The sequence below is a fragment of the Montipora foliosa genome, chromosome 6 (assembly GCF_036669935.1).
Source record: "Montipora foliosa isolate CH-2021 chromosome 6, ASM3666993v2, whole genome shotgun sequence".
Lineage (NCBI taxonomy): Eukaryota > Metazoa > Cnidaria > Anthozoa > Scleractinia > Acroporidae > Montipora > Montipora foliosa.
In genome coordinates this window covers 63291205-63308704 of record NC_090874.1, presented here as the reverse complement: position 1 = coordinate 63308704, position 17500 = coordinate 63291205, and the positions used below count along the sequence as shown (strand labels likewise).

The 17500-nt window shown below is 41.0% G+C and overlaps 1 protein-coding gene and 1 pseudogene across 1 annotated transcript in view; both read right to left on the bottom strand.

The window, feature by feature from the left end:
• Positions 1-2069: 2069 nt before the first annotated feature.
• The window catches only part of LOC138005891 (pyroglutamylated RF-amide peptide receptor-like), a 53057-nt gene continuing 37626 nt past the window's right edge, over positions 2070-17500 (bottom strand). Inside the window, exons 3-5 of the mRNA XM_068852066.1 lie at positions 13860-14130; positions 3454-3708; positions 2070-2423 (exon numbers count right to left, since the gene is read on the bottom strand). Coding sequence (XP_068708167.1) covers positions 2070-2423; positions 3454-3708; positions 13860-14130 — 880 coding nt within the window. The remainder of the gene's footprint in view (positions 2424-3453; positions 3709-13859; positions 14131-17500) is intronic.
• LOC138008873 (uncharacterized) lies at positions 16063-17037 on the bottom strand (annotated as a pseudogene).

The window sequence follows — 17500 nt, the reverse complement described above, 5'->3', positions numbered from 1 at the left end:
GATTTTTACGACAGGTGTTTTCTGGCCGCCGTTCTAACCACGATGTTTGTTGGTGGTTGCTAAGTTCTAGGTATGTCTTATTGTCGCGTGCTGTGACGGCGATTTCTGTGAAAGCAACGGTATTGTACGCTGGTATACGTGTTTCTTCATTATTGTACGCCGGTGCTCGGCCGAAACATGCAAAATAAACCTAATGGTTCAATGTATTGGTCGTCTGTTGTGTAGTGTAGCTGAAATTTGGTATGAAATCCACATCGGGCGAAATCTTGCGGTGTGTTCACATTACTCTTAAGCTTGAGCCCGTCAATTGCATTTTCCCTTCACTTGTATTTTCAGATCTCAGTATCCAGATTACAGCTCTCCTCCTCTGTGGGCTTAAGGCTCTCTCTGAGGACCTGAGTTAATTATCCATTTGCGTACATTTCATTATTAAAAGACGCGAGGTGAATTTTATTTGGAAGGGCGCGTTTTATCGGAATTCGAACGTTCGATGACCAGATAGTTTTCGCATGGTCTAAAATCAAAACCGTGAGGTCTTCCGGGTTTTTACAAGGTTGAAGATGACCTAGAAAGAACTCTTTTAACAAGTTATCAGTCCCTTTAACGTTCTTGGTTTTGAAAATGCAGCATTCTGAATTTCCTTATTGTCACTTGCGTGACACAAAACAATGAAATCTGTTGTGATTGGAAATGTAATATGTCTTTCGTTATGATTCTCCGCAGTTTGAACGTTTCAAGTATATTAGGTGTTTCAAACTCATGTGTACTGTCTCGCAAGTGAAAGTAAGCACACTTGCTTAGGTTGTTTATGCATTCGTTTTCTACAACATTTAACGTTTGTACGGCTTCAAATTTATTTTTTATGGCGTGACAGTGAAAACGATCTGTAGGCAGGCTTGGGACTTGGATTGTCAGTCGATTTAAATTCACTAAACGCGCTCAGTGCATTTCAATAAATTGATATCCGAAAAACATTGAGGAAGTCGTTATTCATTGTCATTGTAGAAGTGAAACCATCTGATTTGGAACTATATGGCATAGAACGAAGTGGTCGATCGAGAGCATCGGCTCACCCGTGCGAGCATATTAATTCACACTGCACCTTCCTTTCGCACTCGATCTGTTGCAATCACTGGTTGATCTTTCTTTCTTCTTACTAGGTCTATGGTTGAGAAAGTTCGTTTCTTAAATCTTCACACCCCTGACATATCAGCTAGTTCGACCGTTCTTGCAAAACACAGCACCGGATCGAAGTCTTCGTAGGTTTGCCGGGTGGGTTTGAAACCGGGCCGGTGTTTTTGGACAAATTTCGTCCATTTATTTCTTCAAGCCTCCTTTGTAGGAAGAAGATGAATTGATATACCTGGGGTCAAGCTGGGATTTTTGCAGCTGACTAGCCCAGGGCCGCTACGCACGCAATATTTTCCGCAGACTCTTTGTCTAACACAACTGATGACGTCATGAAGACCTTTTTGGTCGCGTGGGAAATGTCGCAATTTTTTGGCCAAAATGCCGAAGTTCGTGCTGTGAAAAAACTCACTTCGGACATTTGTAGAAAGTTTCTAATAACGAAATCCCATCAAGCAAAGCCTGAATTTTAAGGATATGAAATAAAAGCTGGTGGTGAAATTTCGAGTCATGTGCACTTTGCCAGAGTAGGAGTCTCTGGTGGGAAACTGAGTCAAAGGCTTGTGAAAAGTCAATTAAGAGTACATCTGTCCTGATACGCTTGTCCAGCAAGGATAAACAATCGGCACAGTGTTGTGATATTACTAAGTTAACGTATTCATAAACAGGGCAAACAGGAAGTTTTAATAAATCCGTTGCCCTGGTCGTTGGTCCATGACACCTGCTATGATAGAAGACGAAACAAAACGACCAGTCTGGACTTTTCTCTGGGTATCCTCGAAACTTCTAAAGTTCCACCCAATATACCCATGCTCATTACAGCACAAAATTGTTTCGTTTCCGTTCGTTTAGGATGGGGCCTTTTGGGAGCGAGGTTGTAAATTGCTCTGGTCACATTTTTGTCAAATTTCTGGCGATGGTGTCAATTTTACCAAATTCTGTTACAAGGGGGTTTCCTCTTTTTCCGGAATTGGCTGTACGCTCTTGCTGAGATCGATATCTTCAATTTTCCGCTCTTCCCTAATGGGGTGTATCTTAGGGCGACATCTACAGCACATCATGTACTTGATCTTTTGGATGAACTGTTGATTGATCAAGGCATACACAATTGGGTTGACAGCAGAATTAAACATGACCACTGTAGATTGCGTGACATATGCAACATCACCAGGGCCGAACGCGGGCGAAAAGATAGCCACCAAATAGGTAATAGCTCCAGATATCCAACACACTGCGAATATGACACTAACTGTGACGACCATGAGGGTGACTCGCTTCCGTACTTTCAACACTCCCTGCTGATCAAAATAGGTTTTTGAAAACATATTTAAATCTATCCGATCATAAATGGAGACTCGAGGACTATTTTTCTTTCTTCTCTTCATTCCCTAGGCAGGCTTTGGACCTACTCATTGAGCTATTACATTGTATGGCTCGCTGGTCTGCTGGACATACAAATTCAATGGAATAAAATTAGAGCCCAGCAAATTGTAGCCCATCATCTTTCCCCACGGGCGCATTATACTTGAAACCTATAGCTGCTTAAGACACATATTTTCTACTCCTCTTACGATATTTATGTCTTAAATGTAAATTTACGTTGACGTCTTAGCCTCCGTTGTTTTTTCAGTTTACGTCAACCTTTAGCAAGTCGGATTGACCTCTTTACTGGCGCGATGTTTCGCCACTGCTCAGTATGCCCGTGACGCTTAGCTTTTCATCATTACGGTACCTACAAACTTGAGGGATAATTTACAGTGAATTTAACGATCTCGTTAGCATATTGTGTTTCAACGGCATTTTATTCTTTTGCATTTTGGTTCGTTTATCGAGTAGCTATATCACGTTAAGTTATCATTTGAAATCTTCTTTAATTACTTCATAACATGTGTATATATATTCTGTGAATTCGTTAGAACTCCAAATAAAGCTGATGAAGACTGGTATTGGCCAGCCGCAATATCGTTAAAAAATACATTTCCGCGTTGTATTATCAGTCGTGCGGCAATAGTCTACTTGAATTTCATAAATATATAATAACCAAAATTAATCCTAACCTGACCTGTGGTGTTTAAAAGATGAACAAGCAGGAACAAAATCTCTACGGCCAAGTTTTCTAAAATAATGACGAGTAAGAAGTAACAGGTTCGAATTCTGTGCGTTTTTGAATCAATCACTTTTTTGTCACGCAGTCGGGAGAAACGGCCAATTGACTCCTTCGGTAGTTTCTCTCGACTGCTTGACGAAACGCATTGGACTCAAACGGCGCATTGCTTGACTGACTCTGCTGGAAGTGTGACACTTCTCTTCCTAATCTAACCTTACCTGCTGCCGATTGTCGAAGGCTCTGTGCTCTGGGCGGTGAAACCACAAAGTGTAAACGACTCTAAAGTAAAGAACGGCCATTATCACAACCGGAAAAAACGCCAATAGCAGACACCAAAGCATAGTATAGGTTTTGCCCATCCATTTTTCGGGGTATCCTCTGATACAGAAAGTTGCTTTTGGGTCAAAATTCTTGACTATAAAACCTGGCAAACACATCACCACTCCAAAAATCCAGGAACATGGAATAAGCACCTGAAATAACAGAAGGGAGAGCAGAGATTATTCCACTCTCAGAGAGGATGATGAATGATGAGCTGCCTGCTCATTGTGTGAGTGAACCAATGCGTGCATGCACAAGAAGAGAGACATCACATCCCCATGCCCCTTGAAAGTTTTTTGAATCTATTTTAAGCTCCGAGCCATGCTGTGAAAGTTATTTTGGCCTCGTGCCCTTGGTCGCGCAGCCAATGATAACCAATCAGGTGTCTTCCTTAAAATAGTCGCGCATCATGACCACTGGCTAAATTTAGATTGAAAATAAGGTGTGTTCTCTCCCATAATCCGGCTCTCTTGAGGCATGAACCTATAATAGAAAGACCATTCACATTAACGGCGACTACACTGGTCAGGGTGTGGAAAACGAGGAGAGCTGACCAGATGCAGGGTGGTCGGTAAAGTGGAGCGTGTCAAGCATCGGGTACGCCTCAAGACGGCCTCACGATAACGCAATGAGTGAACGTAGTGATGAAAACCGAGACCGAGCTAATTAAGTATGCGTACCCTAAAGTGTCTCTTCTCTGCGTCCCCTCGTTTGTCTCTAACCACGCTATTGGCCATTGTTTGTTAACTTGGCTTGAAGAATACCGATTGGTGTTAGTGAACATTTTGAATACCTTATGTTTTCTTTTTTAATTGTATTTATTGTAATAATAGATAGTTATTTATATATATTTTAAAGAGAAATTACGTAATTCAGCCAGTCGGCTGCAAACAATTTTTAATAAACTACTACTACTACCACTACTACTACTACTACTACTACTACTACTACTACTACTACTACTACTACTACTAACTACTACTACTACTACTACTACTACTACTACTACTACTACTACTACTACTACTACTACTACTACTATTACTACTATTACTACTGCTGCTGCTGCTGCTGCTGCTACTACTACTACTACTTACAAAAGTAAAGCTTGCGTTGTGATTGGTCAATTACCCATTTACTATTTGTCCATATGGTAAATGGTTATGACGAAAAAAAAAAAAAAGAGTTAAAAATATTATATTTAAGCCTGTTTAAGCCTGTTAGCCGGTGTTTTACTGATCCAAACTCTTTAATGATAGATGACTTCCTTTTAGAATACAATTCCTGTTAGAGACGATTTCCTAAGATTCTCGAGATATAATTCCGCCAATACACAAAATATAATACCGCCAAAAACTCGATAAGATCTAATTCCTCTCACATGTCAATCAAACTAAAGCTCGTGTAACACTAGTTTTCAGTTTTCAACACACTCCCCCCTGATTGACGTCGAAGTCAATCAAGAAAGTTTAAACAAATCAGACTGATTTAACGCAAAACCGAATTTAGCTCTTTAGCTTCAGTGTCAAACGCTCAAGATACGGTCAGACAGTTCATGGAGCAGTGATCACTGTAGGGATGTCTTCATCTTTAACTATCTAAATGTTCATTCCACTGTCAAACTGTCCTGTTCTCGCATTAGTTACGTGTTCGTCACACACGTTGATTTCAAGAGGATAGAGCTTTTGAATTGGACGTTTTAAGCGAGTCTTGCGGAGAGAATTATCTACTGTTACCACTTCTGCTGCGCGCACAACGTTGTCTTGTCCCTGTAACAGTTTCTCTACTTTCCCCATTCTCCACTGTTGTCTGGGTGTCTTGTCAGCATAGATGTGCACAACGTCTCCTACTTGAATTGTTCTTCTTGGTTCACCTCCCTTGAGTTTCTGGTACTCGCGGATACCTGTAAGATATTCTTTCTTCCATCGATTTCTGAAATGGGTGAGAAGACCGTCTAAATATCTCTCTCGTCTAGGCAAAGTGTTTACAGCTACTGTGATGGCAGGAGATTGATCTAGAAGTCGACGACCAATTACAAGATGAGAAGGCGAGAGTGGAGTTTCTGTTAGCTCATCGTAGACATAGGTCAATGGCCTAGAATTCAAAACGCCTTCAGTTTCGATCAACCCTGACTCTAACTCTTCATAACTCAACTTCGCATTTCCGAGCGCTTTCTTGAAACACCTTTTCACAAGTTTCACACAGATTTCGAAGAATCCGCCCCACCAGCTGGCTGTGGGTACATTGAATTTCCAGTCAATGTTCCGATCAAGAGCAAACTTCTTAACCTTTGCATCTCGGAAAGTTTTTTCCGTTGTCTGAAATGAACAGGGTCGGAAATCCTCTTCTACCGAAGAATCGCTTCAGCACTCTTAAGAACGAATTGGCGGAGAGGTCTGGCGTAAGTTCAAGGTGCAAAGCTCTTGTACTAGCACATATAAACAGAGCAATGTAACACTTGTGCATTTCTCCCTTGGATAAGTATACATTCTTCACCTACAAGGGTCCGGCAAAGTCCACACCTACTTTAGAGAAAGCCATTTCCTCTGAAACTCGGAATGCAGGTAGTGGTGGAGTAGGTGGAGAGCTGTAGGCTCTTCCTTGTAATTTCTTGCACGTAACACACTTGGAAAGTACATCCTTAACAGCTTGCCTTCCTTTGATTATCCAGAATTGTGATCGGATTTCAGTAAGAGTTTCTCCAACTCCATTGTGATTCACGTTTTCGTGGGACTGCATGATCACGAGCTTAGTGAAATGCTGCTTTCTAGATACAGGATGGGATGTTTTGTTGAGTATGGAAGTGAAGACTTCTGGATTCGTCCCTTACATCGCAGAAGTCCGTTGGCATCTTTAAAGACTCCTAACTGTTCCCAAGTCGAACTTGATTTCTCCTGAACGTCTTTGTACCAGAGATTAGTAGCAATATTCTGATCCTCCATACTGATGTCAGTTATTTCTATCTTCCTCTTGAGCTTCTGGATGAATTTCAGCACAAGAGCGGTTACTCTGACAAGATTACTGAGACTACTAAATCTTTCTGGACAGATGACATCTGAAATGTTCTGAAAGCACTGCACGGATACTGTCATAACATTTGAAATTTCAGGTTTCCTTCTCAATTCCTTTGTTACTTCTTCTGGGAATGTACTCTCACCGATTGGATTATCAGGTAGGTTTGGCCACTGAACTTCTCCTTCTTTCAGAAATGGAGCTCCCTTCCACCATAGATCACTGTGCGAGAACAGAACTCTTTGACCCTCGCGACGCTATGTCAGCAGGATTAGACTCAGACGGGCAATATCTCCAGTGATCCTTACTCCACAGACTTCGAATCTTCTGAACTCGATTCTGAACAAACAGCTTGAATTGTTTAAACTCTCTATTGATCCACCACCACACGATCTGTGAGTCAGTCCAATTGAAAACAGCGTCTATCTTCATAGTCAATGCCTCATGCACGGCTGTTATCAAATTCGCAAGTGTCAAGGCGGCCATTAACTCCAGTCGAGGGATTGATTCACCGATCAAGGGAGCAACTCCGCTAGAAGGCAAACAGAACTGGTTCCAGAGGTTGTCAACCTGATGTAGACATTTGCTCCATACGCAGATTTGCTAGCATCTGCGAACCCATGCAGTTGAATAGACGTGACGTCTTCGACTTGAACATCACCCAGGATGCAACGAGGCACTACAATGCTTGAGCCTTCCCACATGTTTTGTAGTAACTCTTTCCAGCGCGACGCGAGACCTTCCGGCAAAGCTTCATCCCAACCAAGTTTTAAATGACAAATTTCTTGGAACATGCACTTTAAGGGTATGATAACTGGTGACAGCAAGCCTAATGGATCATAGAATCGAGCAGTACTGCTAAATAATGTCCGTTTAGTGAAAGTTCCCTCTAAGGCTTGTCTAGAAAAGGTAGCAAGATCAAACTTGAAATTATCTTCCATCCGATCCCATTGAACTCCCATTACTTTGACAACGGTTTCTTCGCTCACATTGTTGTTTGAATTTGACACTGTCCAATCTTCTTCCTCAATGTTCCGCTCGGTCAATGTAGGAGTAGCCTTACAAGACAGCTCCGGTTCCCAAGACAAAGATTCTTCTGCTCTTTTGATCATTTCAGTTAACTCTTCACTTTTCGATGCCCACTTTCTCATATTAAAACCTCCTTCTCTAAACCGCAACTTCAACTTGTGGTGAAGTTCAAAACACTTCGTTACCGAGTTCTCTCCAGATGCAAAGTCATCAACATACAAAGCTCTTACAACAGCAGCCACAAATTCAGGGTCAATGTTCTCATACCTTGTTAAGTGGTTCCTCAATGTTACATTCAAAATAAATGGAGAGCAAACTAAACCAAAAACAAGACGAGTGAATCTCAGTGTGATCACTTCTGGATTCCGGGAGTTGATGTCATCTACCCATAGGAACCTTAACAAGTTTCTCTCTGCTGGATTGACTTCAATGTTCAAGAATGCTTTTTCTAAATCACCAATCAAAACCACTTTATGGAGGCGAAATCTCAGCAAGACATCAAAGATCAATTGAGTTAAGGCTGGACCTGGTAGGAGACAGTCATTCAAACTTGGTTCATTACGAGATTTAGCACTGGCGTCATAAACCACACGTAGTTTAGTAGTGATTCTGTCTTCTTTCAATACTTCTTTATGAGGAATGTAATGTACAGTTCCAGGAAGGGTATCTAAATCATGACTCTTATCAATCAATTCAACAACACCAGCATTTAATTGTTCCTTGATGACACTGTCATATTGTTGGAGCAATTCTGGCTTGGACCTTAATCTTTGCAATGAAGAAACAAGGCGATTCTGTGCCAACAAGTAATTGTCTGCAATAATCGGGTGTTCAGTCTTGAGGGGAAGAGACACTTCATAACGGATTCCATTGAACTTCACTTTGGTAAGATAGTCTTCAAGAAAATCTCCCTCTCTATCCTTTACTCCAAGAGTGTCATAGTCCCAAAACTTACTTAGCTCCTCTTTCAGTAAGAAATCATCTGAAACTAAGTTCTCTTCAATGACTTGACATTCAGTTTTCATAACATGGGACACGTTAACAGTTGATAACTGTGTATTCGCACTTGCCGCATTCACAGGACCACTCAATACATATCCTAATCTTGTACGAATTGCCACTGGTCCATGTAGCTCCCCCCTTACCACGTCATTCTGAACGACAGACCAGTTATGATTTGCTCCAATCATAACATCAATTTCTAGATCCTCATCACCTCGTGAGTGATCAGCCAGAGGTAAGCCTTGCAGATGTGGGTAACACTGTTGTGCAATTTCAATGGTCTGGTTTGTGATGGGACCACAGATCAACTCAACTTCATAAGCATTAATGAACACTGTCAAATTGTCTTGTCTTGTCTACATTGTTTCAATGAGGGTTCATTGTTTCCAAAAGTTTGTATTAGAACTGTATCGCTTCCAATTGGTGGTAAGCTCAATTTGCTCCTTAACCGTGAGCTTATATAAGACTTTTGGGAACATGAATCAAAAAGGATTCTCACATTGCAAGAATTTCCTCCATGAGGACTTCTGACGTTAGCTCTGGCCGTTTGTAACAAGATGCACTTGTTATTAACGTCTTGAGTAAAACACAAGTTTGTACTCACAGTTTGTTCTTAATTGCTGTCTCTAGCCCTTCTGGTCGTGATTGGATAATCTGGATAGTGTTGAACGCTGCACAAAGCCACGTGATGTTTCCCACTACAACGATGACACCTTGCTTGACAACCTCGACTCACATGACCGCTCCTCAGACAACCAAAACCTTTTTCCTTTTGACGTAGAATTTTCTTTCTAGATTCTGGATCGGTAACAACAGAACATTTGATAGTTGGATGAGGTCCATTGCAGAAAGTGCACCATTTATCCTTAGATAGCGGCAGTCTCTCATTGTTTGCAACCAGGGTTGACGATGTGGGGGGTCTTTTGTTTTGACCTGTGCGAATTCCAAAACCAAACTCTCCTTTTTCTTTTAACTTTGTTTGCTCTGTTATCGTTCCCAAAGCACATCTTTCTCGAATTTGCAATTCTTCTGTGAAAGACTTGATGATTGTATCAAGGTCCCAATCTTCTGATGTGCCGCGACTCAGGATGAGGCGTAACTCTTGTGGGATCTTTCCCATGATTACAGGTGTCAAAAATATTCCGTATGTCTCAGTCGAAATACCGATTCCTTTTAGACTTCTAACTGCCGCCTCCGTTCGATCCAAAAGCTGGCACAATTGCTTTAAGTCGCTCCCGTCGCTTACTTTTGGAAGCTGCATGAGCAATTCGATGTGTTTCGAAATAATGACTTGTTTATTTCCGAAGCGCTTGTCTAGAAGTTGGACCGCGTGGTCGTAATTCGAGCTTGTCAATGCTAAACCAGAAATTGTCTGGGCTGCAGAACCTTCAAGGAGCGACTCAGTTGAGATACTGGAATCTTTCCACGTCGCTTAAGGTGGTGTTTTTTTGAATGGCCGATACAAACGATTCCCAGAAGGGATGCCAGTTGATTGGGTCGCCTGAAAATTTTCTCAATTCCAGTTTGGGCAACTTTGCGTCGGTCGGAATTGTTGACGCGTTTGATTGTGTTCCCGCCTGAATACTCGAGTTAGAGTTTTGCGAGCCCAATGTCGTTCCTTGTATATCCTGACCCTTTCCAGTATTTTCCTCAGCCTCTATTGCTGTTTCTAGGTCGACTATGCAGGCTTGAATAGCGCTGGCGAAGTCACAGCTATTGCTCACGTCTTCTTCTATTTTCGTTTCGTCTACCAAATCGATAATTTCACTGTCCAATATTTTGAGCTCCGACAATTTATCCAGCAGGGTACATCGCAAGGATTTGAGCTTCTTCAAAACGGTAGGATCTCCCCGTTTATCAATTTGTTCCTGTGCCGCGAGGATTGTTTTCCTAACAAATGCGCGATGAAGTTTCGCGGACCATGGATTTCTTCTTCAGTCGTTTCTTGGGTTCCGACGACATGTTTACACGAGGTTAATTCATTTTTTCACTCTTTCAATCCTTCAATCCCGGGTCTCGGCACCAAATGTTTTAATGATCCAAACTCTTTAATGATAGATGACTTCCTTTTAGAATACAATTCCTGGTAGAGACGATTTCCTAAGATTTCCGAGATATAATTCCGCCAATACACAAAATATAATACCACCAAAAACTCGATAAGATCTAATTCCTCTAACATGTCAATCAAACTAAAGCTCCTGTAACACTAGTTTCCAGTTTTCAACAGCGGGTATTTTAGTCGAACCACGGGCAAAGTGATTTGAAAGCCTAAGTAAAAACCCAGCTCGACCAGTTAATGAACGAGAGGCATTCAATGAGGACAAAGGATGTCAAAAATTGTCACAAGATGATTTGGTTATGTTATAAAACAAATAGTAAACGGTTCAGCGTGTACTATCGAGTTTTATAAAATAATTAGTACGCGCACTCTCATTGGTCAATAGCTGTGTTAAGATGAGAGTATGTAAACACGGCTGTAACGTCACACGAATTTTGATTAGTTTTGTATTGTCAAACGCTCGTTTTGATTGTGGTAGGGAATATGAGCGTGTATAAAGAAAGTCTGTTTCAATCAAGAAGCAAAAAAACAGCATTTTCCTTGAAAATTATTTATGAAAGCAATACAGGATTTTTCCGTGTTTACATGCACAGCATCATCTAAACACTCGGGGGAGTTGGGAGAGTTAGAGACAGTTCTTTCTCAAATTCTCCCAACTCCCTCAAGTGTTTAGATGAGGCCATGTAAACACGGAAAAAGTCCTCTATTGCTTGAATATATTAAAAGATAATAAATAAAATTTGATGATGACGTCATCTATGCGTTTGTCCTGTCCTATAGTTCATGGGTGAGAACCAATCAAAATGCGTACATTATTGAGCTGATTACATAATAATAGTTCATTATCCTTCTGCGTGTTTATTTTAAAGACATATGGGTTATTGTCCAAGCGTGAGGTCAAGATGGCTGGATATTGGCCAAGTTCCAATTTTGCGTGTTTATGGACCGAGACGAAGCCGAGGTCCATAAACACGCAAAAAAAGAACGAGGCCAATAACAGTCTTATTATATGACTAGCTCCGTGAGTGGGGAAGATGAACCAAATCCCGCGCTGTGATTGGCTACCCGAGCGGGCAAGATGGAGCTATCTTGCCCGCTCGGGATTTCTTGCTTGGTCCCGCAAGATCATAGATCACATTTTTTGCTGCTTTATCCCATATAATAAATCCTTTATTGACCAAGCTTGTTCGATCAAAATGGCTGGATATTGGCCTCGTTCTTTTTTGAGCGTTTATGGACCTCGACTTCGTCTCGGTCCATAAACACGCAAAAAAGAACTTGGCCAGTATCCAGCCATCTTGACCTCACACTTGGTCAATAACCCATATATCTTGACCGAACAAGTTTGGTCAATAAAGGATTTATTATATGGGATAAAACACCAAAAACTTGATCTTTGATCTTGCGGGACCAAGCGAGAAATCCCGAGCGGGCAAGATAGCTCCATCTTGCCCGCTCGGGTAGCTAATCACAGAGCGGGATTTGGTTCATCTTGCCCGCTCACGGAACTAGTCCTATCATAAGACACCTTATCGGTCACTTAGTGTGAAAGTGGACCGCGCAGTCATGGTAACAACATAACCTTCGCAGCGCTTGCGCGATCTAAAAATAGATTTCAAATAATTATCATGTGGCTCAGGGATTCGCTCTCTTACCTAGTATTACGTAAAGTCGCTCTTAGGCATGTCCTGAGTGCAATTATTCAAGTTTATGATAATAGAATAACTGGGCTTACTGAAAACGTTTCGAAGACAAGTTTGGGTCTTTTCCTTTCAGCCAATCTAAAAATGAATTTTTGATCCGACATTTGCCAGAATTCGCGGCCGAAAGAAACGCGAAATCCGAGATTCGATCAGTACCCATGGAGTCCTTTCGTGAATACGTCAATTATCGCGGCATCTTAAGAAATTCGGTCATGTTAAAACTCAGATCGTGAAGATTGCAAACTGTGCAGATTGAGTACTTTTTCATTCGGTAACCAGAAAGAGGTGTTCTACATCGACATGCGATGTCCCTTTATTTGTAAAAATAAACCCAAACAATGCACTTTGCAACACGCACAGGAGACCCTTGATGTTTCGTTTTGTAATTACCTAAGAACGCAGATCGTGCAGATTGCAGATTGTGCAGGTTATGCGGATGAAGTACTTTATTACTTGCTTCTTTTTCAAACAAGAACGCCTCTAAGGTGGACAAACACTGTTAATACTGCATGCAAGCTTTGTCAATGTTTTAGCTTCTAACGCGAGGTATCCTGAGAGGTAAGTCTCCTTCAAATACACAGATCAACGATTACTCCAACAAGCATCCCAAAATTCGACAGCACAGAAAATTCGTACTTCAATCCAAAGGTAGCCAGAGTTCTTTACTTCAGGGAATTACAAAACGAAACATCAAGCGTCTCCTGTGTGTGTTGCAAAGTGCATTGTTTGGGTTTATATTTACAAATAAAGGGACTTCACATGTCGATGTAGAGCACCTCTTTCTTGTTACCGAATGAAAAAGTACTCAATCTGCGCAGTCTGCATCATCTGCAATCTGCACGACCTGCCTTTTAAAATGACCGTAAGAAATTGCTCAAACGTTGTAGCTTATAAGTTAACAATACTAAACAAACCAGTTTGACGGACAAAGCTGCCCGAAGTAGTGGATAAATGTGAACTCGAGTTGAACAAGCTGCTTATTTTAGGGGTTTTGTTTACAGCAAATTACACTTTAGACATTGTTATTGGAACTTTTTTGCAATGCTTAACTACAAATGATAAAGTAATTCACAGTATCTGGAACGTTTATCCACATGTTTACTCTTTTTTCTTTCGCCGAAAAGCAAAGAGTCGAAAAGTTTGCTTAAGGTGAAAATAATGGAAACGCGTAGATCGCAAATCCGTAAATCTGGATTTGGATTCTTTGGATTTCAAATCTAGTGAATCTTTATTCAAAAAGGATTCACCAGATCAGAAATCCGGATTTGGATTTGCCGAAAGGAGCACGTAGTCTGTTTTAAGATCGAAAATGCGTTTTTGTATTCACCGAAAGGTACACACCCAAAATATTGCTCTCGCACGTGGAAAGTTGAAAAAGGTGTATCAAGAAAGTTCCCAACAGTACTTGAAACGTAAAATAGTGCCCCAAATTCGAAAAAGTACCCAGAACACAATTGAGACATGCCTAGTCGCTCTTCATATCTGCTCATATTACCTTTAGCTTGCGTGTCGTAAGCCTTCCTTTGGTTCCAAATGGATCCATGACAGCACTGTAGCGTTCAATTGCTATGGTAACCAGCGTGAACACGGATGTTGCACCTCCGACCCAGGCCACGTTGCTACCTGTCACCAGTTTGCAAAGGATGTTGCCAGCCACACCGTCCGGATGAGTAAACATATGTATGAAGATGTATTGCGGTGTGAAAAATAGTCCCACAAGCATGTCCGCAACAGCTAGGTTCATGAGAAGGTAGTTGATGGAGGTTCTGTGAAAGAAAAATCAATATTAATAATAATTGTTTTACTTATCTGTCAGATATAGAGCTTACTGAAAGAAATATATGTTATTTGCCAGCTGGGAGGTCCGTATAGCGAAAAACTGTGACCGAGGTCTTGAAAATGCTACCCGAGGCCGCAGGCCGAGGGCAGCATTTTTAAGACCGAGGTCACAGCTTTTCGCTATACGGACCGACCCTTAGCTGTTAAATAATTTAATTATGTTTTTCCTTTCTCTCTCTCTCTCTCTCTCTCTCTCTCTGAAATCATTTTTTTTATTGTTGACTCGCACCGCGCCTGACAACGACTACAGTAAGTGACTTACAAACTGAACGTTTCAAAGATAAATATTTTTATTTGCATTTTATTTCAACGCCTATTGTCTAATTAAAATCTGTTTTGCCGAAACACTTACTTCTGTATGCAAACGGATTTGGTGTCAAAAAATGGAAATTTAAAGCCATTACACAAGCTCACGCAACCAGGGCTAGGATTTCGCCCGAGTTGGCGGGCAAGATAGAAAAATTCCGCCGCTCCGAGAGCCAATCAGATTGCAGTCTTCGCAGAATTCCGCCCGCTCGAGCATTGAGAAAAGAGTAAATGTTGTTATTTGAAGTGCAGGCTATCGACGAAAGATAGAAGTAATCACTTAGTACGGCCCTGGAAATCGGTTAGAAAGAAGTATTAGGCTTCCTAAAATTATCAGTATTGTGATATGACTCTCGATGTCATCGGTCTGTCTACGACGATAAGATATGTTCAGAAATGCACGCCATCGCAAGAATAACAAATATAACAAAACATTTGTTAAGTATTAACGAAAATAACAAATATAACAAAAATAACAAATGAAGCAAACGACAGCAGCAAGAATAACAGTTCTTCAAGGCAGACAAGGGAAGGGGGCCCCACAAATATAACAAAAATACCCCCCCCCCCCCCCAAAAAAAAGGAAAAATAACAAATCAAGCAAGCGATACCAGCAAGAATAACAATTCTTCTAGGCAGACAAGGGAAGGGGGCCCAACAAATATACTGAACGAAAATGAGTAAAATTGCAAAAATTTCAAATGAAGCAAACGACAGCAGCTAGAATAACAATTCTTTAAGGCAGACAAGGGAAGGGGCCCCACAAATATAACGAAAATAACAAATTTAGCGAAAAAGTCAAATCAAGCAAGCGAGAGACACAAAAATAGCAATTGTGTAAGACGGACAAGGGAAGGGGGCTCCACAAATATAACAAATATAACGAAAATAACAAATTTAGTGAAAATAACAAATCAAGCAAGCGATACCAGCAAGAATAACACTTCTTCAAAGCAGACAAGGAAAGGAGGTCTCAGAAATATAACGAAAATAACGAAAATAACAAATTTAGCCAAAATATCATATCAAGCCACTGAAACGAGCGCTTGTATTTGCTGGTGATGACATAGTAAATGTGACAATAGGAGAACATTGTTTTGTAAAGTAAAGGGAAAAAGCCCTGGTATTACGGCAACAGATAAAACTTTATGGAAGTCAGTGGCTGTAGTGAATGAGTATGATTTAACTTTCATAAAACCCGTTCAACTAATGGAATGGGTGAACGATAAAATGCCGCCAGCCATAATAGGTTTCGCATTTGGTGTCACAGTTATTAATGAAAGTGACATTTTTCACTTGAAATCAACCAGAAGAATTGCTTTGGTCATCTGCTCACGAAGAATGTCAGAAAAGCTTGCGTAGACGAAGAAAGCGGTATTGAGTCATCTGATACTTAAATTCGAGTACCATCCTTGATTTATTGTCATTTTCCTAGCCTAATATATTGAAAGTACTCATGTAGACATGCAAACGGGGAGGGATTATGGCTGTCCTATTCTTAGCATTCATTCACAATGATTCTCCGATTCTACGACTCGTCCGATTTTACGTATTTAAGAAATCATAGTTGGCCTTAGTTCTTTTATAAAAAGCATCTCATAAATTAAGCAGTCAAATTTGCTCTGGCACTTCCGTAAGATCTTGAAACTACGAGATATGTCACTTGGGTCCCTCCCATGTTGATCTCTGACGTGTTTCCCGATGGCAGATCCCTTATGTTATTCAATGCGTTGGTACAGGTGTCGGCATGTGTAGCCGACCTAATCCGCATCGCACATATCACATTTGAAATGGTAAACAACACATTGTTGGTTAACAATAGGGGGTTTGCTTTCTTTTGGCTTGATGTTAGATCCGATCTTTCGGCTTGTGTACACGGGATGGATATCTTTTCCGATTTTGCGACTTAATTCTCCAAGTTGTCTTCGCACAGAATTCGCTGATCTCTGGTCCTTAAATGGTAATATTATTCTCACAGGTGCTTTCTTATCGTCACAGGTCTGTTTGGATCTTACATCCCCTGAAACTTTTACAGTAACAAAATCTCTGATTGCTGATTGTAAGAGTGGGACTGGGTAATGAAGCCGAGAGAAAGTCTCCTTGAGACGTTCACATTCTAGATGGAACAGTTGCCAGCTCGAAGAGAGCTTAAAAACACGATTCAGCATTGTTTTTAGCAGTGACTGTTTATATCGCACATCGACATGACTTTGATAATGTAGTAATAATCCAGTATCTGTTGGCTTTTTATACACCTTTGTCTCCAGGCGGGACATGTGTTTCACGATTTCCACCCCCAGAAAGGGAAGTGTGCCGTTTGCGGCTAGTTCCATGGTGAAGTTAATCGAAGGATGGCTGCCATTCAGTGTGGATAGAAATGCTTCAGCTGTTTCTACTTTAGGCATTATGCTCAACGTGTCGTCCACATAACGTTTGTAGAAATCCGGCATTTTTCCCTGGCCTTGGAGTCGTTCTTCAATACTACACATGAATGCGTTAGTCATCAGGGGTCCCAGAGGCGAGCCCATGGCGACGCCATCCACTTGTTCATACAAAATTCCCTCAAACTGAAACAATTGGAGATCAGCGAATTCTGTGCGAAGACAACTTGGAGAATTAAGTCGCAAAATCGGAAAAGATATCCATCCCGTGTACACAAGCCGAAAGGTCGGATCTAACATCAAGCCAAAAGAAAGCAAACTCCCTATTGTTAACCTGTACATTGTATTGTATAACATTCTTTATGAACGACATAAAGGAAACTGTAACTGTTTCTTCCCTTCGCCCTTACGCAGATCACACTGCTCAATATATGGCTGATAAAAACCTAGTTATTCTTCATTTATCATTTTAAATCGACACATGGAAAGTTTATCTTCCTGGCCCGACTACAACTATATTCGGGCCAACGTACGGGGGACAAGACAAAAGCAATGCGACTTGAGAAATGAACCTAACACTTTGATTTTCAGTTTAATGGCTCTTGTTTCG